Source organism: Mycteria americana, chromosome 25 (assembly GCF_035582795.1).
Source record: "Mycteria americana isolate JAX WOST 10 ecotype Jacksonville Zoo and Gardens chromosome 25, USCA_MyAme_1.0, whole genome shotgun sequence".
NCBI lineage: Eukaryota > Metazoa > Chordata > Aves > Ciconiiformes > Ciconiidae > Mycteria > Mycteria americana.
The window spans coordinates 3,200,381-3,224,240 of record NC_134389.1 but is presented as its reverse complement, the minus strand read 5'-3'; the positions used below and the strand labels follow the sequence as shown (position 1 = coordinate 3,224,240).

At 66.9% G+C, this 23,860-nt stretch overlaps 3 protein-coding genes across 3 annotated transcripts; 2 read left to right on the top strand and 1 right to left on the bottom strand.

Annotated features, from left to right (window-relative positions):
* Window positions 1-1,388: 1,388 nt before the first annotated feature.
* CHRNB2 (cholinergic receptor nicotinic beta 2 subunit) lies at window positions 1,389-5,898 on the bottom strand. Its single transcript, XM_075525038.1, has 6 exons — window positions 5,383-5,898; window positions 4,606-4,751; window positions 4,458-4,502; window positions 3,771-3,880; window positions 2,689-3,649; window positions 1,389-1,720 (listed from the first exon to the last, which is right to left on the bottom strand). The coding sequence occupies exons 1-6, from the start codon at window positions 5,423-5,425 to the stop codon at window positions 1,550-1,552; spliced, it is 1,476 nt and encodes a 491-aa protein (XP_075381153.1). The 5' UTR covers window positions 5,426-5,898; the 3' UTR covers window positions 1,389-1,549.
* A 250-nt stretch (window positions 5,899-6,148) lies between these two features.
* UBE2Q1 (ubiquitin conjugating enzyme E2 Q1) lies at window positions 6,149-14,843 on the top strand. Its single transcript, XM_075524901.1, has 13 exons — window positions 6,149-6,539; window positions 7,882-7,986; window positions 8,331-8,435; window positions 8,760-8,810; window positions 10,941-11,081; window positions 11,663-11,747; window positions 12,228-12,288; window positions 12,831-12,921; window positions 13,024-13,082; window positions 13,365-13,413; window positions 13,656-13,751; window positions 13,919-13,985; window positions 14,418-14,843. The coding sequence occupies exons 1-13, from the start codon at window positions 6,255-6,257 to the stop codon at window positions 14,447-14,449; spliced, it is 1,227 nt and encodes a 408-aa protein (XP_075381016.1). The 5' UTR covers window positions 6,149-6,254; the 3' UTR covers window positions 14,450-14,843.
* A 3,146-nt stretch (window positions 14,844-17,989) lies between these two features.
* SHE (Src homology 2 domain containing E) lies at window positions 17,990-22,656 on the top strand. The gene is made up of 6 exons (XM_075525143.1): window positions 17,990-19,022; window positions 19,664-19,790; window positions 20,612-20,920; window positions 21,341-21,491; window positions 21,599-21,718; window positions 22,143-22,656. The coding sequence occupies exons 1-6, from the start codon at window positions 18,627-18,629 to the stop codon at window positions 22,327-22,329; spliced, it is 1,290 nt and encodes a 429-aa protein (XP_075381258.1). The 5' UTR covers window positions 17,990-18,626; the 3' UTR covers window positions 22,330-22,656.
* The last annotated feature ends 1,204 nt before the right edge of the window (window positions 22,657-23,860 follow it).

Here is a 23,860-nt window from a genome sequence, read left to right as displayed (position 1 = left end):
GCTCGTGCGTCTCTCCCCGCGCAGCAGGAAGGGAGGCCAGTGGGCAGACGTGCTGCGGCCAAGCAGGTTGAATGCTTGCTGAAAGGCTCGCAGTCACAGGCTCGCCCTGCCCGCAGCTGCCGGACAGCCCTCCCACGCTGACTGCGGCGCAGAGCTGTGAGGGGCGGCAACAGCCTCGGCGTCCCGCTCTCCCCTGCGGCAGCGTCCCGGTGGCAGCGACGGCACAAGGACAGAGATGGGGGCTCCTCCGGCCGCAGCGGCCCCCCCACGTGCTGCCAGCTGCTCAGGGTGCCGTGCCTGGGGCTATCGGGGCTCCTGCTGTGTTCCCCGCACCCTCCTGCTCTCCCAGGACTCGCAGGTCTCCGCTCCCTGCTGGGGCTCGGCGGGACCCTCCTGTCCTGCGCTCGCCCGGGCCGCCCCGACAGCAGAGGGGATGCAGAGGTGGGACGAGGCCCTGGCGCGGGGCTGGCAGCGTGCCGCTTCAGGGGCAGAGCTCTTAATGTTTAAGCGTTGGGGTGCACCCCTGAGAAGAGGAGGTCCAGGAGCATCACCTGGAGCAGCCTGGGATTTCTCTGGCCGGGTGAATTGCTGGGATTAAAATTAATTTCTAGCACGCGGCTTCCCCTGGCGCTGCGTGCCACCAGTCCCTGCCTGCGCCGCGCTCCGCCCGGCACGGAGGATTAGTGGTATTTATAGCAAACTCTCCGTTTCGGTTTTCCCCGATGAGGCCAATTCCTGCCTGCGAGCACCGGCTCCCCTGCACGACCGGCGGCGGGGGCCTGGCTGCCGGCTGCCCCCGGCTCGAGTTGTGGTTAACTTCTATTTTCCTTTTCCTCACGCAATTCGTCTCGCGGCCGCTCTCGGCTCCAGTGGGCCGAGCCTGGAGTTTAGCAGGGGACGGTGGCACTGCCGGAGCGTGGAGCAGCCCCCGGCGCTCGCTGCCCTGGCCCTGCCCGCAGGTAGAGCCTAAAAATAGCTCACCTCGAGGAGCCCCGTCCTCCGCCCCGTGCCTCCGCTTCTGCTGCGTCAGCACGGCTCTGCCGGGCTCCCCGGAGCCCCAGGGATGGCGCAGGGGGCTGGCAGGGGCTGGGGGCCGCCCGCACTGGGGCTGGGGCACCGGCCCGCGGCCCCGCGTCGTTGCATCGGCAGGAGGGCAGGCGGTGAGCGGCCGGTGCTCCCGGGAGCGTGGGAGGGAGCCAGGCGCGTCCCCGCGGGGCCGGTTCCCTCCCTCGGGAACGGGGCTTTTCCTCCTCCGGAGCCGATTCCTCCCTGGCCTCTTACCTTGGTCACCGGGAGCCGGAGCCCTCCCCAGCCCTGGCTGCCTCCTGCTTCCTCCTGCCTGCGGGGAGCGGTGCGGGATGAAACGACGCCAAAATGAACCAGCCCCCTCCTGTGTGAGTATTTATTGGTTTGCGGTGGCTGCCTGGAGCCCAGCACCCGGCTCTCCGGGACCGGCCGGCCCCCGGCTCGGCGGCGGGGAGAGGGTGCGGGGCCCGCGGTCCCTCGCTGTCCCTGGGGCCGGCGGGGAGGGCGGGCGGCCGCCCCGGCACTATTTGGAGGTGGGGGTGCCCTGGCCGAGCTGCAGCAGGGAGTTGGTGGCGTAGTTCTGGAAGAGGGGCTGGAGGAACATGCCGACGGTGCCGAAGACGCAGACGAAGACGAAGATCCACAAGAAGAGGCGGTCGATGACCATGGCCACGTATTTCCAGTCCTCGCTCACCTGCGTGGGGCCGGGAGAGATGCCGGGTCAGGCCAGGGCCTCCGGCATCACCCGGCACCGCCTGTGCCGCTCCTGGCAGGGGACTGGACCGGGAGCTCGGCAGCACCGCGGAGCCCCGAATCTGCTCGGCAGCACTGCAGCTCCCAGGGCTGCCTGCCAGCCTGCCATGGGCCCCGCGGGGCTCGGTCCCCTCACTGCCACCGTGCCGCCCAGCCCGGGAAACTCATCTCCCCGGTGATGACCTGGGGGGGGGCGGCAGCGTCCCCCGGCCCTGCAGCCCCGTCTGGGGCCGGCTCCACCAAAATCTGCAGCCTCACGGTGCCGCGCAGGGTCCGGCCTCCCGGGAGCCTCCCGGGATTCCAGAGCAACTGCTTCAGGCTGGGGCCGCAGCGGTGGGGTGGGGGCCAGGGCCGGGGCCCCTGCCCGGGCAGGGGCCGCGGGGGGTCCCTGGGCATGGGGCCGGGCAGGGACCCCCTCGGTGCGCGTCCCTTCCTGCGGTGCAGCCGTGCACGCGCTCTGCACCCCATGGCCACGCGTGCACCCCCCAGCCCTGCCTGCACCCCCCAGCCCTGCCTGCACCCCACAGCCCTGCCTGTACCCCACAGCCCTGCCTGCACCCCACAACCCTGCCTGTACCCCACAGCCCTGCCTGCATCCTGCAGCCCTGCCTGCACCCCACAACCCTGCCTGTACCCCACAGCCCTGCCTGCACTCCACAGCCCTGCCTGTACCCCACAGCCCTGCCTGCACCCCACAGCCCTGCCTGCACCCCACAACCCTGCCTGTACCCCACAGCCCTGCCTGCACTCCACAGCCCTGCCTGCACCCCACAGCCCTGCCTGTACCCCACAGCTCTGCATGCACTCCACAGCCCTGCCCGCATCCTGCAGCCCTGCCTGCGCTCCACAGCCCCGCCTGTACCCCACAGCTCTGCATGCACCCCACATCCCCTGCCCGCCCCGACTCACGCTCTGGTCGTCGTCCTCGCTGCGCATGTGGTCGGCGATGAAGCGCACGCCGTCCACCGCCTCCTCCAGCCCGCAGGCGCAGCCGGCCGCGGGGGCCGGCGCCTGCCCCTGCCGCTCCTGGTAGCCATTGAGCCCCTCGGCCTTGGCAGCGCCGGGGTTGGCATAGCAGGTGCAGGCGCGGGCACCGGCCCGGAGGAAGAGGGTGGCGGTGGCGGCACGCTCCTGGGTGTGCCGGCGCTGGCGCAGGCGCTGGCGTGCGCAGTTCTGCCGCGGCTGCTTCATGAAGAGCAGCGCCGGGAGCTTGCGGAGGAAGAGGGTGCGGACCCAGGGCGGCATGGTGTGCGTGGTGGGCGAGCGGTGGTGCACGTTGAGGACGCAGACGCTGGTGACGATGGAGAAGGTCACCAGCACCATGGTGAACATGAGGTACTTGCCCACCAGCGGCACGTCCAGCGAGGTGGGCGGCACGATCTTGGAGATGAGCAGCAGGAAGACGGTGAGGGCGAGCAGGACGGAGATGCAGAGCGTCATCTTCTCGCCGCAGTCGGACGGCAGGTAGAAGACGAGGATGGCCAGGGAGGTGATGAGGATGCAGGGGATGATGAGGTTGATGGTGTAGAAGAGCGGCTTGCGCCGGATGATGAAGTCGTAGGTGATGTCCACGTAGGTGGAGTCGTCGGGGTTCTCGTTGCGCCGTCCCGGCAGCGCCACGATGTCCCACTCGCCGCTGGGCGTGAAGTCGTCCAGGCTGGCCACCTCACTCTTCAGCACCAGGTCGATCTCGGTGCGGTCGTAGGTCCAGGAGCGGAACTTCATGGTGCAGTTCTGCTGGTCGAAGGGGAAGTGCTTCACCTCGATCTTGCACGCGCTCTTGTAGATGGCCGGCGGCAGCCAGAAGATGCTGCCGTCGTAGGAGATCACCGCGTTGGAGTAGAAGGAGACCTCGTACATCCCGTCGGCGCTGGGGCGAAGGGATGCGCCGTCAGCCCTGGCCCTGCCCCAGCGGTGCGACGGCACCGCCCCAAGCCCCGGATGGGGTTGGGGCACGCACGGCCCCCCCCCCCCCCCAAAATACCACCTACTTGTTGTAGAGCACCACGTCGGGCAGCCAGATGTGCTTGGAGGGCAGGCGGACCTTCTTCATGTTGTCAAAGTCCTCCGGCTTCCAGGTGAGGCGGTAGTCCTCCCACTCCTGCGGACAGGCGGGGTGGCCATGGGGGTCCCACACAGGCTGTATGGGGGGGCCTGGGCAGGGTGCAGGAGGGTCCCGAGGACAGGGGGGGTCCCAGGGCGGGGTGCAGGGGGGTCCCGAGGACAGGGGGAGTCCCAGGGTGGGGTGCAGGGGGGGCTCGGGGCAGGGGGGGTCCCAGGGTGAGGTGCAGGGGGGGCTCAGGTCAGGGTGCAGGGGGGTCCCGAGGACGGGGGGGGGGGCTCAGGGCAGGGTGCAGGGGGGTCCCGAGGACAGGGGGGGTCCCGGGGCAGGGTGCAGGGGGGTCCCGAGGACAGGGGGGGTCCCAGGGCAGGGTGCAGGGAGGGCTCAGGGCAGGGCACAGGGGGGTCCCAGGGCGGGGTGCAGGGGGGGCTCAGGGCAGGGCACAGGGGGGTCCCGAGGACAGGGGGGGTCCCAGGGCGGGGTGCAGGGGGGGCTCAGGGCAGGGCACAGGGGGGTCCCAAGGACAGGGGGGGTCCCGGGGCAGGGCGCAGGGGGGGTCTCCAGGACCGGGTGGACAGGGGGTCCCCAGGGCCATGTCAGAGCCCAGGGCTCCCACCTGGGTCAGCCAGACGTTGGTGGTCATGATCTGCTCCCGCTCGTGCTGCGGAGAGAGCGGGGCCGGTTACTCAGGGTGCTGGGGGGGGGGGGTGCAGGGCCCCCTCCCTTCCCCGGGGCACGGGGGAGCAGAGCCCCGGCCAACTCACCACGCTGATGAGCTGGGCCAGCGACACCATCAGCTGCACGGTCACCAGCTCGGAGCCGTTGGTCGCCGGCCGGATCAGCTTGTTGTAGCGCGCGGGGTCCAGCAGATACTCGACCAGCCGCTCCTCCGTGTCCGTGCCCAGGCCCCCTGGGGCGCGGCGGGAGGCTGAGCCCCACAGCGGCGGGCAGGGCCCCCCGGGAGGCTCCGGACCCCGCTCCCGGTGCCGAGCCCGTGCCCGTCCCGGGGGCCTGGGCCTGGCAGCTCGAGGGCGGCTGTGCCGGTGTGCCGGTGTGCCGGTGTCACGGCCGGGCACGGGCTGCTCTCGGGGCCCGGGGGGGAGATGGGGGGACCCCGGGGGCTGCGGTGCCTGGGAAGGGGCAGCTCCGGGGGGTCTGGGCAGGGCCGGGAACCCCGGTGCTGCCCGCCAGCCAGCCCGCCCCTGCCCGTTCTTGACCACCCCCTGCCCGTCCCTGCCCACCCCGGCACCTCCCCGGCGCAGCGGGTCGGGCAGCCGGAGCCCCCGGGCCCGGCGGGGCCGCAGAGCCCCGGCGGGGCGGGGAGCACCGGGAGCGTCGCCGGGCCGGGCCGGGGCAGCGGGCGGCACCGGCACCGCAGCGGGGCCGGTACGGGCTCCACGCCGGGTCTGTGCGGGGTCGGTACCGGGGCGGTGCCGGACGGTCCTATGCAACAGGCGCAGCCCCGGGGCCCGGTCCGGTCCCCTCCCCGCCGGTGCCGGTGCCGGTGCCGGTGCCCGCCCCCCCCGGGCCCCGGCACTTACGTCTGAGGGCGGCGAGGAGGCAGAGGACGCGGAGCAGCGCCATGGGGGCGGCCCGCTGCCGGTGCCGCTGCCGGTGCCGCTGCCGGTGCCGCTGCCGGTGCCGCTGCCCGGGCGCTGTCCCCGGTGCTGCCCGCGCTCTCCGCGGTGCTGGAGCCGGCGGCGGCGGCGGCCCGGGCGGGGCGGCCCCGGGCGGGAGGCGGTGCCGGGCGCTGCGCCGGGGCCGCCCCGCGCTCCCCGCTCCGCCGCCGTCACCGCCGCCGTCACCGGCCCCGGGGCCGCCCCCGCCTCCGCCCCGCCGCGCCCCGGGGACTCCGGGGGAGCAGGGGGCACCGCGGGGGGGGGGGGTCCGGGCTCCCCCAACCCTCCGCTCCACCGGCGTCCGGCCCCCGCCGCCCCCGGTCCCTGCACGGTCCCAGCGGGGCGGGAACCGAGGGGGGGCGGGAGCTCGCGGGCAGATCCCGGAGCCCCCCCCGGCCCCGCCGCACACGGGGAGGGGGATCTCAGGCCCCGGGACCCCCCCGGGCCGCAGGGCCCCCCCCCGCTCCCCCCGTCCCCCCCCGGTACCCCCCCCCCCCGCCGGTGCCCCCGGCCGCCACGTGACCCCCACGTGACCCCTCCCGACCAGGGGCGGGGCGAGCGGGAGGGGCTTGCCCCGCCCCTCCCTTTCCGGGCCCCCTCCCCGACGTCACTTCCGGCTCGGCGGCGGCGCCCCCTCCCCTTGCGCGAGCGCTTCCGGCGGTTGCGGCCCCGCCCTTTCCGCTGGCGGCGGGAGGGGTCACTTCCGGAGAGCGGGGCCGTCCCGCCGCCATCTTGGGCCGGCTCCGGGGGCTGCGGCGGCGGCGGCGGAGCGGAGCGGGTCCCTCCATGGGAAGATGCAGCGGGCGGGGGCGGAGGAGGCGGCGGGGTCGCAGGCGGCGGCGGGGGGGCCCGGGCGGAGCGGGGCCGAGGTGGCGGCGGCCCCCGCCGGGCGGCTCCTGAGGCGGGAGCTGCGGCTGCTCGAGTCCATCTTCCACCGGGGACACGAGCGGTTCCGCATCGGCAGCGCCTGCCCCGACGAGATCAGCTGCGAGTTCGTCCCGGGGGCCGGGGCCCGCGCCGGTGCCTCCGCCTCCCGGGGGCCGCCGCCGGGGCCCGTCCGCATCCACTGCAACATCACGGTGAGGCCCGGGGGGAGGGAGCGACACCGGCCCGGGGCGACGGGCCCTGCCTCCGGGGGACCCCCGCGGGGCCGGCCCTGGGACCGAGAGGCCACCCCGCCCCGGTTCGGGGAGCCGGCCGCAGCGGCGGCCGGAGCTGCCGGCCGTTGGGCCACCGCGGCCCGCTGGAACCCGCCGCCGTTGCAGGGGGGGGTGCGACCGGCCCGGCCCGGCCCGTACGGCCTGGGGGGAGCTGGGCCTGGGCCCCGGGGTGGCCGGCGCCGGCTGCGGGGCACCGGGGGACCGAGGCCAGGCTCAGGCGGCCGCGGGGGGAGCTGCCTCCGGGGCCCGTGTGAGCGGGGTGCGAGCCACGCTCAGCCCCGGGGCTGCCTTCACCGGGAAGCGTCTCCCAGCAGAACAAACCCCGGAGCCTTCACCCCCGACCGGTGGGCGCAGGCGGGGCTCGGGGCTCTCGCCATCCTGATGGCCCCTTCCCCCCCTGTACCAGACTCCGGGTTCCCCTTTTCCGTGCTTGTCCCGGGTGGTTTTTCTGGGGGGGTTCCCCGGTGGCCCCGACCAGCGATGCTGGTGGAGGGGGTCCCCGCGGCATCAGCGTGGGGCTCTTCGCATCCGCTCTGGCTCATCCTCGCCTGGGTTTTAGGGGACCCTGGTTCTGGGTCGATTTGCAATGGGGCGCGGATCCCGTCTCGCAGGGCAAGTTACGGCCGGTGTTGCGGCTCCAGACGAGGAGCAGCAGAGCGTGGAAAGCCCCCGGTGCGGACGCTGAACGGGGCCAGTGTCCGGGATTTTCCAGAGGGACGATTCGGGAGCGCCGTCGAGGCTGTCAGCGGCTTCGCCCTGGGTTAAAGGCGCCTGCTTGGCCTCGACCCCTCTGCGGGTGCTGCCGGGTCGCGCACGCCTGATTCTTCTCCTGCAGCGCTTCTGGTCTAGAGCCGGCAAGGCAGGAGGCCCACGGGGAGTGCGAAACGCCCTTGGTGTCCTGCCGTAACTGCTTTCCCACCCCCAAAGGCCCCGGCGACCAAAGGGGTGGCCAAAACGTCACCACCCTCTGTATTCCACCCCGCTCCCCCGGGCTGGGGGGAAGCGGCACAGAGCTGAGCCAGATCAGCGCGGTTGGAGCAGGGGTTTGTTTTGCCCTCGGCCCCAGGATTAGCCTGGAGGGTGGATGCGGTTGCTCGTGGGCCATTCTGCTGATCTCTGCGGTCTGGAGGGATCCGTTTGCAGGAGACGTGGGGCTGCGGCTCCCTGTCCTGCCTGGCTCACTGCCCTGTTCCCTGCTGGCTGCGTCAGTGGGACGGAGGCAGTTGCAGCAGCTCAAAACCCACCTTCTCCTTCTTTCCAGGAGTCTTACCCAGCTGTTCCCCCGATATGGTCTGTGGAGTCGGACGATCCGAACCTGGCAGCTATCCTGGAGAGGCTGGTGGAAGTCAGGAAAGGAAACACGCTGGTGAGGGGGCACTGCCTGGGGCGAGGGGAGGGGTGGCGAGAGGCTGGCTGCTTCGGGAGGGCAGAACCCCTGCTGTGGCCTCCAACTGCCCGAGGCGGCGGGTGCGTCTGGTCTCATAAGGGTTCAGGAAATTTGGAATGAGCAGCTCTGACTTCTCATGAGTTTGACGCTGGGGCCTGATTTTTCCCCCGCCTGTCCGCTGCCGCTTGGAGCGGGAAGGAGCGGCCTCTGGGCCTTCGCTCTCTCGTTTGCGAGGGAAAGCGTGGCAGCACCGGGGAGGGCTGAGGCTTAGCTTGGCGTGTGGGTCTCTGCGCTTCTCTGACTCTTGTCTGGTCTCCGGACAGCTTTTGCAGCACCTGAAGCGAATAATCTCCGACCTGTGCAAACTTTACAACCTTCCCCAACATCCAGATGTTGAAATGCTGGACCAGCCTCTGCCGGCAGAACAGGTGAGTGACTCGGGAGGAGACTTTCTAACCTCATAAAACGAGTTCCCTGGAGTTTGCTGTAGAGGCTGAGGCTTCTTTGACCCCCAGAGGAGGACTGCAGCAGGTGAGGTGTTGACCTCCTCTCCCTGGGGTGGGTTCCTGTCCTGGGTGACGCCAGCCTGCTCCGTTGGGCCTCGGTGCTGTTCAGCTGCTCTGGTGTAGTTTCTTATAAAGGTCCTTTGGCTTCACTCTGCTTTTGACTTGGTTTTGCTTGTAAATCCCTGTTTAACCTTGCCCCAGGAAGCTGACGGGGCGATCTTCATCTCTGTGCTTTTGTCCCCGCAGAGCACACAGGAAGAGGTGTCCTCTGAAGAGGAAGATGAAGAGATGCCAGAGGTAAGTGCCGCCTCGCTGTATGAGGAAGTACACCGGAGAGCTGAGCGCAGGGAGATGCCCGCTGAAAGGTGCGAGGGCTCAGGGACTGTGTCTGGGAGGAGCTCGTGGAGTCCAGATGGGGAAGAGCCCGCTGTTTGGCTCAAAGGCTACGTTGTTCTCGGCATTTTGCTGCTGGGGACCCAGGTCCTGAGCCACGGATGGGAGCGATGTGTTCACAAACCACAGGGGACCGCGGCAGCCGAGAGGCGTAGCCGTGGCCTCCAAAGTCATGCAGACGAGCTGAGAGCGGAGCCCCTTGGACAATTTCTCTCTCGGCTTGCTCTGCTCTGCTCTAGAGCTTGAAATTTACTCACGAGCGATGGGATTTCCGGGTTGCCGTTGCTGGCAGGGAAATCACACCGTGAAAATGGGACTCCCGCAGAGAGGATTAGGTAGGATGGCTGAGTGTGCGAGCGAGCTAATTGGCAGGAGCGGCAGAGGCAGCCATACTTCACTGCAGGCTGAGAATATCACGCTGCAAAACCCACAGGCTTCGGTTGTTTGGTTTGCGGTTTAGAGATCTCTAGAAGTGGGTGGAATAATCTTGAATCTCCATGGTGACGTTTAGCGATGCCTCGCACACTTCTCCTGGGGTGAGAGAGGCACGGGCACCGAGTCAGCAGCACCGCAGAAACCGGGGGCAGGTCACTTAGCAGCAGCACGCCTAGCAGCTGTTGGGGTTTTAGCAAAGTTAATAGCTTGCTAAATCAAGGCCGGCCTTTGCCAGGGTCCCCGGAGAAAATGAGGAGGCTTAAACTGGTACCAGCATAACCTCGCGTATCTCGCAAACTTGCTGCTTCGTGGCAAATTCGCGATGCGTGAGTCCTCGTGCTCCTGTGGGCTGGAAAAGAAATCCTCAGGAACTGAGTGTTCCTCCTCGTGCTTTCTGCTGACACCGTGCGTTGTTGTGCGGGGACAACGCTCTCGCTTAGAGCAAAGGTTTCTTGCTGAGCGGTTGGATTTGTTGGGCTGTGTCGGAAGAGCGGAGCGGCAGAGCTGTGCCCTGGTGCAGAGATGCATTATGCAGGTTAATCCACTCGAGGGATTTTCTAGGAGGATCTATTTTCCTGTGTGACAGTCTAAAAATGTCAAAGCCCTTCCAAAAATGCTGCTCATCCAGAATAGCAGCAGCTAGCCTGGAGAGGCCGAAGTAAACACTTGTTCAGAGGATTTAATACCAGCGCTGGAGCTGTGCGTACCCACAGCCATTTGCAGGCAGCTTCCAGGTAGCTGAACGCCATGTGCTGACACGGTGCAGTAGCCACTGTGCGTGGGGAGAGATCTCTGCGGTGGCCCCCGATTGCTGCAACTGGTTTTTACTGGTTATTAACATCGGGGTCTTGCACGCGTCAGCCTGACGAGCGTTGTTGTGGAAAGGGATGAGGGGCAGAGCCTCTGACGGGGTTAGGAGAGCGTGGGGAGCGTGCTGTGCGGTGGGGAGCTGAGCTGATCTACAAAGAGCCTCCGGACACGCTGTGAAACGTCACCTCTTTTTGAGGGGAAAACGTCCCGCGCCACTGAATTTTGTGTGCGAGGGTCTCTTCTTCTTGTGCTGCCGGGGACCTGTGTTCGTGTTGGGTTTTTTTGCTCGGGAAGGGGGAACAACGCGGCTCAGCAGCGCTGCGCCAAGGGTCTGCGCTTTGTTTCAGCCGTCCAGAAACGCGGCACGGGGCTGCTTGAGCCACGTGCGTGCCAAGATGCGAGTGCCCTTCAGTTACGTGGGGCTCGCTGGGGAGCATACGTAAGATTAATGGCTAATTATAAACAGGCGTGAGACTTGGCAGGGAAGAATCCAGTGAACAAAGAGCTTGTATGAGCCCGACTTCATTCTGGAAAGGGAAGTGTGCTGCTCTGCCTGCTGGCTTTGGTACGGGAGGGCAGCGGGGCCCGGTGCCTGAAACTTCTTCACTGAGCATGCCCAGGCCTTGTGTCTTCCACCCCATTTGTGTCTCGGATCAGGGCTTGGGACTTCCTGGGGAGGGAGAGTTGCACCGGGAATCCTTCCTGGTTCAGGGCAGCTTCTGTCTGCAGTAGTCGGAGCAGGGAGGAGCGAAGACGCGTCTCCTACTACCTCTCCTCTCCCCTTCCCAGGACACTGAGGACTTGGACCACTATGAGATGAAAGAGGAAGAGCCGGCAGATGGGAAGAAGACAGAGGATGAAGGCATTGGGAAGGAAAACCTGGCCATTTTAGAGAAAATAAAAAAGAACCAGAGGCAAGATTACTTAAATGTACGTGTCACCCGGCGGGCGGGCGGGTTGGGGAAGCAGAGGGGCCCGAGGGCGAGAGCGATGGAGGTACCTGGTAGCCCTAAATCAGAGGGGCCGTCTCTGGCCACAGGTACAGCAGTGGCTCTCAGGGGCTGGCGTGGCCGATGCAGAGAAGTCTGTGAACTGCCTCTGCAGCTCAGGGAAGTAAGTGCAGGCCTCGGGTGCCCCCGAGGCGTTGGTGCTACGTGGGGCAGCCTTTCTGCAGTGAGATCTGGGGTTCCCCTCTGCTCCCAGGAGCTGCACCTCACTTTGGGCTGTGGAGGTGGTTGGTGGGTTGTGCTTTTAGACTCCTGGGCTGAGATTCTTACGCAGTTGAGAGGGCACAGAGGTGTTTCTGCTGCAGCTGCGCTGCCTGGGGTGGCATATTTGGGGCAAGGGAAGTTGCTGTAGGGGGAAGGGGGAAGACTGAGAGGTAGGGGATGTGGTGAGGTCTAGTTTAGAGGCCGGATGGGAGTTCTAGCTCAGATGTTGGCCTCGTAGAGCAACAGCCACGGTGGGTGCAGCGTAACAATGCAACTTCCCTGCTCCCAAATTCCTCGTAGGGTGCAGTGTCTGGGTCTGTGCAGGCCACCGACCGGCTAATGAAGGAGCTCAGGGATATTTACCGATCACCAAGTTTCAAGGGCGGTAAGTACTGCAGGGAGCTCGAGGGAGGGGGCGGCTCCTCCGCTGTTTGGGCCGGGGTTTTCCTTGTCGTTCTGGGTGGCACCTAATGGGCCTTAGAGCTCTTCTGCTCTGCTCAGCTGGGGAGAGGATCTCCGGCCTTCGGTGGTTGTGGCTCTGTCAAGAGCAAGCGAAACTGCCGTACCGTCTCTGTTCCCTGCCAGTGCTGGATGGAAGCGAGGAGCGTGCTGCGGGTGGGAGGATTATCTGGCTTTGAGGGTGATGGTGCTCCTACCCCTTTCCTGAGCCCAAGGACTTGGGAAAGAGCAGTCTTAGGAAAACTGCTGCCCTCAGGATGGTCCTTCTGGATAAGTGCTGCTTTTTGGGGGGTCTGTGCCAGGCTGAGGTGGTGCTGCAGGGCCAAGGGGATTTGAAACCTGGGCGGTGACTCGAGCCCCTGTTCAGCCTTCCCCTGTAGTGACGCACCTCTTCTCTGCCTTGCAGGATACTATGCAGTTGAACTAGTGAACGACAGCCTGTACGATTGGAACGTCAAACTCCTGAAGTAGGTGGCATAGCTTAGGATCATGCAACTGTGGTGGATCTTGGTGGTGGGACCAAAAAATGTCCGTGAGCCAGAGGGGAAGTGAGCAGGGCAGGGGAGCACCTGGCAGACCTTGGGTTAGCCTCTCTCGGGCAGCTTGCTTGCTGTCTCCGCATCAGAAAGGAGATGACATCTCCAGAGAAAGATGAGATAATCTGAGGGCTCTGCAAGTCTGTCTGCTGTTCCTAGAGTCCTGGAAGAGGTGCATCAGACAAAACCCCGAGCTTTCACACCCTCCAGACACCAGTGCTGCCTTTTCCTTGGCCCAGGCAGTCTTTATTTTTAAGCTGGCAGCATGCAAAAAGGGTGTGATGGTCTTCTCTGCAAACCGGGAGCAGAATGCTGACAGCCCGTGCTGTCGCTGCCCTCTGGGTGAGAACCTGAGGGCCCACGTGGCAGCCAGGTTGTGCAGGTACAGTAGCTCCGGGGCTCGGTGGCAGTGAGCGCGGCTGACTTGAGGTGCGCGACCTTGACTCTGATCCTCTGGGGTTTTCCTTCGGCAGGGTTGACGAGGATAGCGCTTTGCACAATGATCTCCAGATCCTCAAAGAGAAAGAAGGAACAGATTTCATCCTCCTAAACTTCTCCTTTAAAGTAAGGCTTCCCATACCTCCCCCTCCTCGAGGTAACACCTGCCTCAGTGACTCGTCAGAGAAGACGTTTCTCAACGGCTTTGCTTCCCTTCTCTTCTTCCAGGATAACTTTCCTTTTGATCCACCGTTCGTAAGGGTCGTGTCCCCGGTGCTGTCAGGGGGGTAAGTAACTGTCTGCCTGTCTCTGCTCACTGAGGTCTCCAGCACCGCTCCCTGCAGCAGTTTTCACTAAGAGTTTATCCAGCGCTGTGCCGTCCCGTAATCTCCCTGATACGAGTTTGCAGTAGCTCTCCTGGGAAGCATAGACAGGGGTGGTGGACTTATTTTTTTGTGTATTTTTCCATCTGACATCTACTCTGAGAAAACAAAGGTTCATCTCTGGAGCAGCGGGTGGGTGAGGCTGTGTCCATCTCTGACATAACTTTGCCCGATTCCTTCCCCCAGGTATGTTCTGGGTGGCGGTGCCATCTGCATGGAGCTACTTACAAAACAGGTGAGTACTGGCCGGTACGTGGGCTCGGGTAGCTGCCGCTGTCTGCCCTGCTTTGTATTCCTGCTGCTCGGGCTCTGCTGGCAGCCAAATCCTGCCTGTACCCCCGGCTGGCAGCTGCCTGGCATGGCTTTGCGATGCCTGTGCCGGCCTCGGGAAGGCCCTTCTGTTGCTGTGGGGAAGCGCAGCCCCTGGGTGGGGGTCCCATCCGTGCCGGCCTCACTGTGTTGCACTCTGTCCCACAGGGCTGGAGCAGCGCGTACTCCATCGAGTCGGTGATTATGCAGATCAGCGCAACTCTGGTGAAAGGGAAAGCACGAGTACAATTTGGAGCTAATAAGGTAGGGCCCGGTCAGCGTAAGAGAACCTGGGGAGCGGTTGGTAGCGGGATGGAGGCAGATGAGCGGACGGACGGCTCTGTGGCACCGCGGCTCGCGTAGGGAAGGCGTGTGGGATGGCTCGCGCCGGGTTCTAGCTGGGCTGACGGTCACCCTGGCTTCCCTTGCAGAATCAGTACAGCCTGACGAGAGCACAGCAGTCCTACAAGTCCCTGGTTCAGATCCACGAGAAGAATGGTAAGGGCTGAGGGGGAGGGTGTGCGTTTCCCCTTGCTAGGCCGGGCTCCCCTAGGCCGAGCGTCCAGACGAGCTGCTTGAGATTTTGTTCTGCCCCAAGTGCAGAGATCACCTGGAGCGAGGTGACAGCCGGCAAGGGCAGCCGCTGCCTAACGCAGAGCGCGTGGCCGCAGCGTCCCTCTGCCCTTCCCCGCTGGCCAGCGCTGGCCGCCTTCGGCTATAACTAGAGACAGCGCGTCATTGTCCGGGTGGCGTCGGGAAGTAACCCGGAGAGAAAGCCTCCCGCTAATCTGGGAGACGTGGCCCTTTGGAAGTGGGACTTGGCGTGCTTGCTCTGCTGCTTTCAGCAGCTTTTCCAGCTGTGCGTTTCCAGGGGTAGGCTCGTGTTCCCCATGCAGCTTCGTCCCTCACCGATCTCTCTTCTTGTTTCAGGCTGGTACACACCGCCCAAGGAGGACGGCTAGCACGGATGCTGCAGGACCAATCTGATTATCTTCTGGATGCTCCTCTTGGATCTTAACGATGCCTCTTGGCTTTCTCCCAGGATGTAATAGCTCTGCCTGTTGCAGGACAATAATGGCTGTTAAAAACTCTAAATAAAACTGTTTAAGCAGTTGGACTGACCTAAAACACTTGCTGGACCTTTGCTAGCAGGCATTCTTGTTAAAACAAACTTTTGAGCCTCTTGTATCGCTGGAAACTTTCGACTCTACTCCAGTCTAGAGCGTCCTCCTTACCTATGCTATGGATTTAATTTATTTTCTTATTTCATGTACACTGCTTTTTTTTGTTACAGTGTATGATGGATGTGTATGGAAAATGTATCTTTGGAGAAAAATTACAGTTTGTTAATTTGAAGATGCTGGTCTGACTAACTTTTTTTTTTCCAAGCTGCTGCTGGGTGGATCGTACCCTGCGCCGGCAGCGGCAGGGAGCAAAGCCCTTTGAGCGGCCGTGCCACGCCGCGCTGCATCTTCAGCCCTGGTCCTGTGGCGGGGCGGTGGATGGAGCCGAGGGGCTGCGCTGGAGGTGGGGGCACAGGAACGGCCCAGGCCTCTTGGTGTTGGCTGCGAAGCCCCCGGACAAGCCACGTGGGAAGGTCTGGAGAAGCTGCCTTGGAGGAAGAAAACTTTTTTTTTTTTTTTTTTTTGGCAAGAAAGGAGCAGGGCTTCTGTCTCCTTCTCTTCTAGACTAAGAACAGACTTTTCTCTTTATAAACTGCAAACTTACACCTCTGGAAGTGGAGAGGGGAAGATCCGTAAGGCTTTCCTGCGTCCTGCCGTGGCTGAGGGCTTTGTAGGCGCACCCCGGGGCTGCCGCTTCTCCGTGTCCTGTCTCGCCAAGCAGTAAGAGATGAGCGGAGGCTCGGCTGTGACGAACCCGGGGCTGTAGCCCTTTGCCCTGTCTCTCCCCGCTAACCACGCGTGGAGGGGGAAGGTGGCTGAGCCCCCCCGTACCTGTAATTGCTGCGCTGCGGATGAAAGCTGCTGAAGGAAGGGGAGTGTGGGCGGTGCCGGGTGCCATCGCTGCTCTCATCCCTGCCCAGGACTCGCTCCTGCAGCTTCTGTAGGGTTTTTTATTTTATTTTTCTTCCTCAAGCCATCATTCCTGCTCCCCTCAGTGCTACAGGGCTTGGTGGAAGGTGTTGCTGCAGTCATGCCCTGTTGCTTCAGTCCCCGTTCCTTGCTCGAATTCCCCCCCTGCTGTGTCCTGAGGCTGCTGGAAGGAGATTTGGGTGTTGGAGCTCCTCTGACTTCGGGTGCTGTGTCCTCGGCTGGAGGGCATAGCTGACTCATTAGTGTCAAAGCCGGACCATCAGTATTAATTCACTGTGTTTGAATAAAAGTTATTAGAAAATCAAAGGGCCTCAGAAGAAGTCCATTATCTCCTCCAGCAGCTGTTCCCCGCTTTAGACTGTTGTCCTGCTCCCAGCCTTGGAATAAAAAGATGCGGTAGGAGAGGGATTACTGCTGGCTGCTCTGCCCTTGCTGCGGGAGAGGCTCTGGCCTCGGACTATTTTTCGGTGCTTTGCTGAAGGACCGGAGGGTTTGCAACGCTGAGTGGCCCTGCCCTGCCCTGTGCTCTGCTCCTCCACCCTGGACCAGCACCTGGCGGGGTCCCGGGCCCTCCCCGGCCCTGCTCCCAGCGCCTGGTGCCGGGGGGGACGGAGGCAGCCACACTCCGCTCCCCTCTTCAGCTCAATTAGCACCAAGGAACCTGATGGGGAGGGGGGTTAAGCGGCTTTAATGAAGGTTTAGAAAGCTCGTGGTGTTGCTATTTGGTGAGGCGGGGGCCGCGTGCGGACCCCAGTGATGGGGTCGGGTTTGGGTATGCTGAGTTGGCTGGGAGAGCTCACGGCACGTGCGTTCCCAAATCCCGGTGGTTTTCCAGGCCGGGATGAGTGGGAGAGTTGATCAGGGCCCTGCAGGACCCTCCGCCGCTCAAATGCTGACCTGGCGGGTGTTGAGGCTGGAAGCGCGGCAGGAACAGCGTGAGCCGGCGCCTGGCAGGCGTCTGCCTGTCCCGTCTGTTCTCACCCACCCGAGCGTCAGGATCCGTCCCGCTCCGAGACGGGCTCAGCGCTTGTCACCACCGCGCTGGCTCGGCTCTTGTTTTGGCTTCTCGGGGAAGCAGGCGCGCGGTGCCATCTGTCACCGCTGCCGGAGACGCTCCCACAGCCTTTCCCTGCGGGAGCTGGCAGGGGAGGGGAAGAGGCTTCCCAAAGGAGACGCGTGGATGGCACGCTGCGGGGAACGCCGACGCGGCACAAAGCCACCGAGACGGTGCTGCCTGCGCGTCTGTCCCACTGTTGAGGCCCCCGGAAAGATTAAGGGGGGTGTTAAATCTGCCAAGGAAAGAGAATGAACCAGCACCTTTCACATTAAGCTAGCACCCAAGTTTACCGGTGGAGGCACGGAGTTTTCCTTGGCCTCGAGATGGCGAAGCTGAAGCCAGCCAAGATCCCACCACCAGTTCGGGCACCAGCCTAGCAGCCGCGCTTCGCCACTGCGAGGCGCATCCTGCCCAGCAGCGCCGGCGAGGAAATTGCCACCGCTTCCTACGGTGCTGCCGGTGACCCTGCACCGCTGCTCGAGGCTGCCCAGCCCCCCGGCACCTCCCCGTACCCAGCCGGGGGGACACGGTGCTGGGGACCAGCTGTCCCTGCCGAGTCGGGGCCTGTTCTCCCAGTGCCCCCTCATGGCAGCAGGATCCTCCACCATGGGTAGGAGTTTGGGGACCTTCTCCGGCCCCTGCAAATGGGAGGAGCCCGTGTCCTGCCCTGAAGCAGGGCAGCCCCGTCCTGGGGGCTGGGGGAGCACCTTTACCGGCAAAACCCCGTCCCCATTCCTTTCTGTTGTTGCAAACAGGTCGGTCAGGGCCCCCTGGGCACCTCGCAGCCCAGCTGCCAGCCCGGCAGGAAGCCAAATCACAGGGCTCAGCCGGGGTTTTCCGGCAAGGTCTCGGTAACAGCCAGCAGAAGTAGGTCTTCGCTGGTGTGGTGTTAACCACAGCCGCAGCGAGAGCACCGGGGCTGCGCATTCACCCCATCGGGCCGTGCACGGGGTCTGTGTGTGGGGGGGTCCTGTACGTGGGGGTCCTCGCACAGGGTCTGGGCATGAGGGGCCGTGCGGGGGGGGGGTGTCTGTGCCTTAGGGTCCACGCATGGAGGTCTGTGCACGGGGGCTGTCTGTGGGGTCTCTGCGTGGGGTCCACACACAGGGTCCGTCCGTGCGCAGGGTCAAGCCCCCTTGTCCCATCAGCCGGGCAGGGTCCCGAGGTCTCCCAGCCCCACCGGGACGAGACCCCCTCCCCGCCCCGCCGCTCTCGGGGACCGCGCAGCACTCGGCAGCCGCCGGACGGAGACCCGGCCCGGGGAGGACGGGGCCGGGGCTCCCCGAGGCTGCCGGGGCCGGTGGCCGCCCGCCCGGCCGGTGCCGCGCCGTCCCCCGGGGCCGCCCCCTCCGGATCTGGGCGGGGAGCGCCGGCCCCGCCGCCCCCTCCGGCCCCTCCGGCTCCGTCCCGTCCCGTCCCGTCCCGCCGCCGCCGTATGGGGCCCCCCGGGCCGGCCTGACACCCCCTGCAGCCCCGCCGCCCCCGGAGACGGGCCCCGCCGAGGAGCCGCGACGGGACCCCCCGGCTGCCCGGCCCCGGCCGGACCCCCCGGAGCACGGAGAGACCCCCCGGGCCCCTTCCCCGGGGGCGGAGGCCCCTCGGAGCCGCCGCGGGGCTGCCCTGGCCGGAGCCCCCGGACGCCCGGCGAGACCCCCCGACTCGTCCCATCGCTGGAGCAGAGACCCCGGCCCACCCCGGGACCCTTCCCTGGGGCCAGGGACCCCCGGGGAGACGCCGTCCCCTCCCCGGGACGCGGGAGCCGGCACCCCTGGGGACCCGCCAGCCGTCCCCGCGGGGGCGAAGGACGCCTGGAGCCCCCCGCCCGCGCCGGGGGCGAAGGCCCCGGACCCCCTGCCCGCATCCCCCCCTCCTGGGCTGGCCCCCGGCCGCCGAGGGTCCCGCTCCCGGGGCTGGGGGGAGCCGGGCCGCCCCGCGCCCCCCGGCTGAGCCGGCCCTGAGCCGGCGGGGCGGCCGTGGGGCGTCGAGGAGCCCCGGGGGGGCCGCGGCACCCTGCCCCTCCCCGGCCCCATGGCGGCCAAGTGGTTCAAGGAGTTCCCCTCCAACCTGAAGACGGTGTCGGAGAGGGCTCGGCCGGGCAGCGGTAGCCTGGGCAAGAGCCGCAAGAATTCGGCCGCCGAGCTGGGGGGCTGCCGGCCCGGCCCAGGGGGTGGCAAGGAAGGGGGTGGCCGGCTGTCACGGGACAACCTGCAGGGTCTGCTCCAGGCCGCCACCGGGAAGATGCGGAAGAACTCGCGAGCGGAGGGGGGCACGCCGGAGGGACCCCCCAAAACCTGCGGCACCTACATCAACCGCCTCATCAAGGTGGAGGCTCACGAGAAGAACGGGAAGGGGTACCCCGGCCCCCCGCCCGCCGGCCTGCCTGCCCCCGAGCAGGACAAGGGGAAGACCCCCAAGACAGAGACGGTAAGGGGGGACCGGGGGGGACTGGGGGGGGAGCGCGCGGCACCAGCAGCTTTAACCACTTTGGGCTCCGGCTCATTAACCCGGCTAACCCCGGCCTTTCATCGCGCCCGGCTCTGCTGCCTTCAAATCCCGTTCAAAGCTCCCTTCATCCTGACTGCCCTTCATCTGCTGGATGGGGGGGAGCGCTCGCCGAGCCCCCTCGCCGCGTCCCATCGTGTCCCATCCCACCCTGACCCCGGCGCTCGGCCGCTGGTTAAACAAAGACTGACGTAAAGCTTTTCTGGGAAGCCGGACTTTCACCCCCACACAGCCTCGGGGTGGCTGGGAGCCAGTTTGGGGAGGGGTGGTGCCACCCAAAAGGGTCCCTGAGCCCCCCCAGGGTACCTGCACCGCTTGGGTGCATAGGGATGGGTGCTGCCCCGACCCGAAGGTGCCGTGGGGTGCACCCTCATGGCGTTGTGGCGTGGCTCCGTCTACCCCAGATGAGCTGCCATCCTCCCCTGGGGACCCCAGTGTCCCTGTCCCCCGCCTGGCTCTGCGCCGGTGGCATCCCCGCCACCCCCTCCCACTCCACCACCACCGGCAGACCTGGTGGGACCCCGGCAGCCCCCTGAGGCCGGTGGTGCCCATCCCCTCCCCAGGTCATCATCCTGGAGGACTACGCCGACCCCTACGACGCCAAGCGCACCAAGGGGCAGCGGGAGGCCGAGCGCCTGGGGGAGAACGACGGCTACATGGAGCCCTACGACGCCCAGCAGATGATCACAGGTACGTGCCGCGCCGTTCCATGCCGTGCCGCGGCGGCACGGCTGGCACCGCTCCCCAGCCGGGAGCGCGAGGCCGCCCTCGGAGCCGCCCGGCGCGGGAGGCTCCGGGAACAGGAAAGCCGCTCACCGCTTCCTGCGGCTGCGCGGGGCCAGATAAGGAGCAGGCACGAGGCCGGACACTGACCCGTGCCCACCGGCCCCTCGCCCAGTGCCGTGACCCGCCACCATCACCCAACGGGTGCGCGGGGCCGGTGCAGAGCCCTCAATGCCACCCAGCTGTCCCGGGGGCAGGGGTACAGCACCCCTGAGGGTTCCCCACAGCCGTGCCCCCCAGCCAGCGACCCCCTGGCCGGCGCGGCGGCCGCCCAGCTGGCCAGAACAACAGGAACTGACTCGGCCGGAAGCTGGAAATAAAAGATTTGCTGCTGATGGTTTTTTTCCGTGCGGGACAGCCTGGGCTGTTTGGCGGAGCCTGGCGCCGTGGGGCGAAGCGGGGGGCCGGGGGGGTGTGAGCCCCCCGGGGTGGCCTCCCACGGGGCCGAGCTCCAGCGTGGGGTGTAGCATCCTGCCGCCGCGGAGCCCGGCCAGCCCCACCGGCGTGTTTCTGTGCCCGTGGCGCCGGCAGCCTCGGGGCCGCGACAGCAGGCCAGGCGCCACGAGGATGGGCCCCTTCCTGCTCCGGCTCCTCCCAAGCCAGTTCCCAATGGGGCGTCCCCGGCATGGGGTCCCTGGTGTCCATCCCTCCCCAAGGGCAGGCATCGGGAGGGGGGTCTCAGGGGACACACAGGCCCCTCCCTGACCCACCGTCCCTCTTCCTCGCAGAAATCCGCCGTCGGGGCTCCAAGGACCCCCTGGTCAAAGCCATCCTGCTGCTGGACAGTCCTGGCGAGCCCGGGGAGGGGGGCGGCAAGCCGGAGCCAGCCAAGCGGCCGGGGGGCAAGGAGGCAGCAGGGAAGGGGCCACAGCTCTACGACACCCCCTATGAGCCCGGGGACGGGGTGGCCGGGGGGACCCCGGAGCGCAGGGCGAGGGCTGGGGACGGGCGCCTGCCCGAGAACGACGAGCGCCCGGCAGGCGAGTACGAGCAGCCCTGGGAGTGGAAGAAGGAGCAGATCGTCAAAGCGCTGTCAGGTAGGGGACGGGGACACGGCTGGGGATGGGGACGGGGACGGGGATGGGGACGGGGAACAGCATTTCAGTAGGGCCTGTAGCGATAGGACGAGGGGCGATGGTTTTAAGCTAAAAGAGGGGAGATTCAGACGAGGTATAAGGAAGAAATTGCTTACGCTGAGGCTGGTGAGACGCTGGCCCAGGTTGCCCAGAGAGGTGGTGGATGCCCCATCCCTGGAGACGTTCAAGGCCAGGTTGGACGGGGCTCTGGGCAACCTGATCTGGTGGAAGATGGCCCTGCTCATGGCGGGGGGTGGACGAGATGGGGATGAGGACTGGGACAGGGATGGGGATGGGGACGGGGACAGGGATGGAGTTAGGCGTGGGGATGGAGGGGGCTTTGGGAGCTCACATCTCATTCCTCCCCCCCCCCCCCCCCAGTCCAGTTCGAGGGCTCGGAGCGTCCCAAGGAGGAGGTGCCGCGGCAGCACCTACGCCAGAAGAGCTGGACCCCCAAGATGCTGAAGCCGGCGGGCGCTGAGCACGGCGAGGGGGAGCGGGTGGACCCCGCCCTGGCGCTGGAGAAGCAGCCGTAAGTTGCGAGGCCGAGCCACGTGCGGCAGCCGGGGCGGGAAAAGGCGGGGAGGGGGTGTCCAGGGTTTCGCCACCACTCAGCGTCCCCCCGGCATCCCCCCGCAGCTGGTACCACGGGGCCATCACGCGGGCCGAGGCAGAGAGCCGGCTGCAGGCGTGCCGGGAGGCCGGCTACCTGGTGCGCACCAGCGAGACCGGCAGCGGCAAGTACTCCATCGCGCTCAAGTGAGTGGCTGAGCGGCCGCGGAGTTGGGGGTCCCGGCCGTGGGGCGGGGGGTCTGACCCTGGAGGGATGTGGCAGGTCCCACCTTGGAGGGATGCCGCGGCAGGAGCCCCCCCGGTTGTTGACACCAGAGCCCTGACGGGGTGGGAGCACCCAGGTCCCGGGGGATGGCAACCCCCCAGCCCGCGGGGGGACCCAGGCATCCTGGCGCGGTGCTGGGGCGGGGGGGGCGGAGGGGACGGCGCGTCCCCCTCCCCGGCGCATTGTCGGGAGCGCCGGTGGCGTTTCCTTCCTGAGGAAGCGGAGCCCCTGGAGCCGAAACAATCGGAGCTGGACGGGAACAAACAGGGGTGGATGCGGCCGTGGCCGCGGGGCGGGCGGGCGCCGGGGGGCTGGCGGCACCGCTGACGCCCACCGGCCGCCCAGGACCAGCCAGGGCTGCGTCCACATCATCGTGGCCCAGACCAAGGACAACAAGTACACGCTCAGCCAGGCCAGCGGCGTCTTCGCCAGCGTCCCCGAGGTCGTGCACTACTACTCCACCGAGAAGCTGCCCTTCAAGGGGGCCGAGCACATGGCCCTGCTGCACCCCGTCCACTGCAAGCTGCATTAGCACCCACTAATGCCCCCCCAGACCGGCCCGCGACCCCCGGCCCCGGGGCGTGGGGCAGGGTCTGGCCCCAGCCATCGCTGCGTGCCACGGGAAGCGTCCGGCAGAGGACCCCTCGGTCACGTCCCCAGCCCTGCGGGGACCCCGCTCCTGCAGGGTGGCTGCTGCCTGCCGCTGGACTCCGGCAGGGCTGCGCTGCCCTTTCGCTGGGACAGATCCTGCCCGCCCCGTGCCGGAGCCGACCCGCTGTGGGGCTGCCTCTGGCGCCCGGGGCGGGGGGACGCAGCGGGATCGGGATGTGTAACGAAGTAGTAAAATAAACTTGTTGGCTGAGAGGAGGCGGGTGGTCCTGGGGGCTGCAGTGGGGAAGGGATGGGGCTGGGGGGGGTGTCTGGGGGCTGCGAAGTGGAAGGGATGGGGCAGGATTGGGGCTGGGGGCTCCAAAGGGGAAGGGATGGGGCAGGATTGGGGCTGGGGGCTCCAATGGGGAAGGGGTGGGGCTGGGGGGGGTGTCTGGGGGCTGCAATGGGGAAGGGATGGGGCAGGGAGAGGTGTCTGGGGGCTGCAATGGGGAAGGGGTGGGGCTGGGGGGGTGCCTGGGGGCTGCGAAGTGGAAGGGATGGGGCAGGATTGGGGCTGGGGGCTGCAAAGGGGAAGGGATGGTGTTGGGGTGTGCAGAGGCGCAGGGCTGGGGCTTGGGGGGGGCTGGGGGCTGCAGGGCTGGGGCTGGGGGCTGTGATGCGGTGGGGATGGGGCTGGGGGCCCCGAGGGCGCCGGGACGGGCAGGTGCCCGTGGTGTGGGTGCTGCGGGGGGGGTGCAGTGAGACACCCAGACCCTTCCCTGCCCGGGGCCCCGAGGGCCGGTGCCAGGCTCTGCCCTGCCGGCAGCGGGGCCACGGCGCTGCCCGAAACCAGGGCAGGTTTCTGGGGCCGGGGCCCCATCAGGGCTGACCCCAGGATCCGGCCCCTCATCCCCCAAGGGGCACCCGCCTGCTCGGGGGGGTGGAAACGCGCGACTCGACCCCGGGCTCGTGCCGGCAGGAGCCACCCCGGTTTCAGGGAGCAGGGGTACCGGGGCTCCCCCCACCCGCACATCTGCATCCTGCCAGGCTTTTTATAGAGCGGGGCCGGCTGCGGGTGCGGGGGGAACACGGCGTCCCCAGGGTGCCCGGGCACCCGCTCCCCTCACCCTGCGGTTTCCTGCCTGGGTACAGCTGCAGCTCCGTGGGGCGTTGCACAACCCGGTGTGGGGTGGGCTGCTGCCGGGGGCACAGCATGGCATGGGGGGCACGGCCTGGGGGGGCATGGCGTGGGGTAGGTGACGTGGGGGGGGGCACAGCACGGGGCGCACAGCCTGGGAGGCACGTGGTGGCATGGGGGGCAGAGCCTGGGGTACGTGGCATGGTTAGGGGACACAGCAAGGCACAGGGTGCACGGCCTCGATGGGGAGGGGGCACAGCCCAGCCTCACCCCCCCCCCCCCCCCCCCCCCCCCCGGATCACTCCCAGGCGAGGGAGGCTGCAGCGACCCCTCC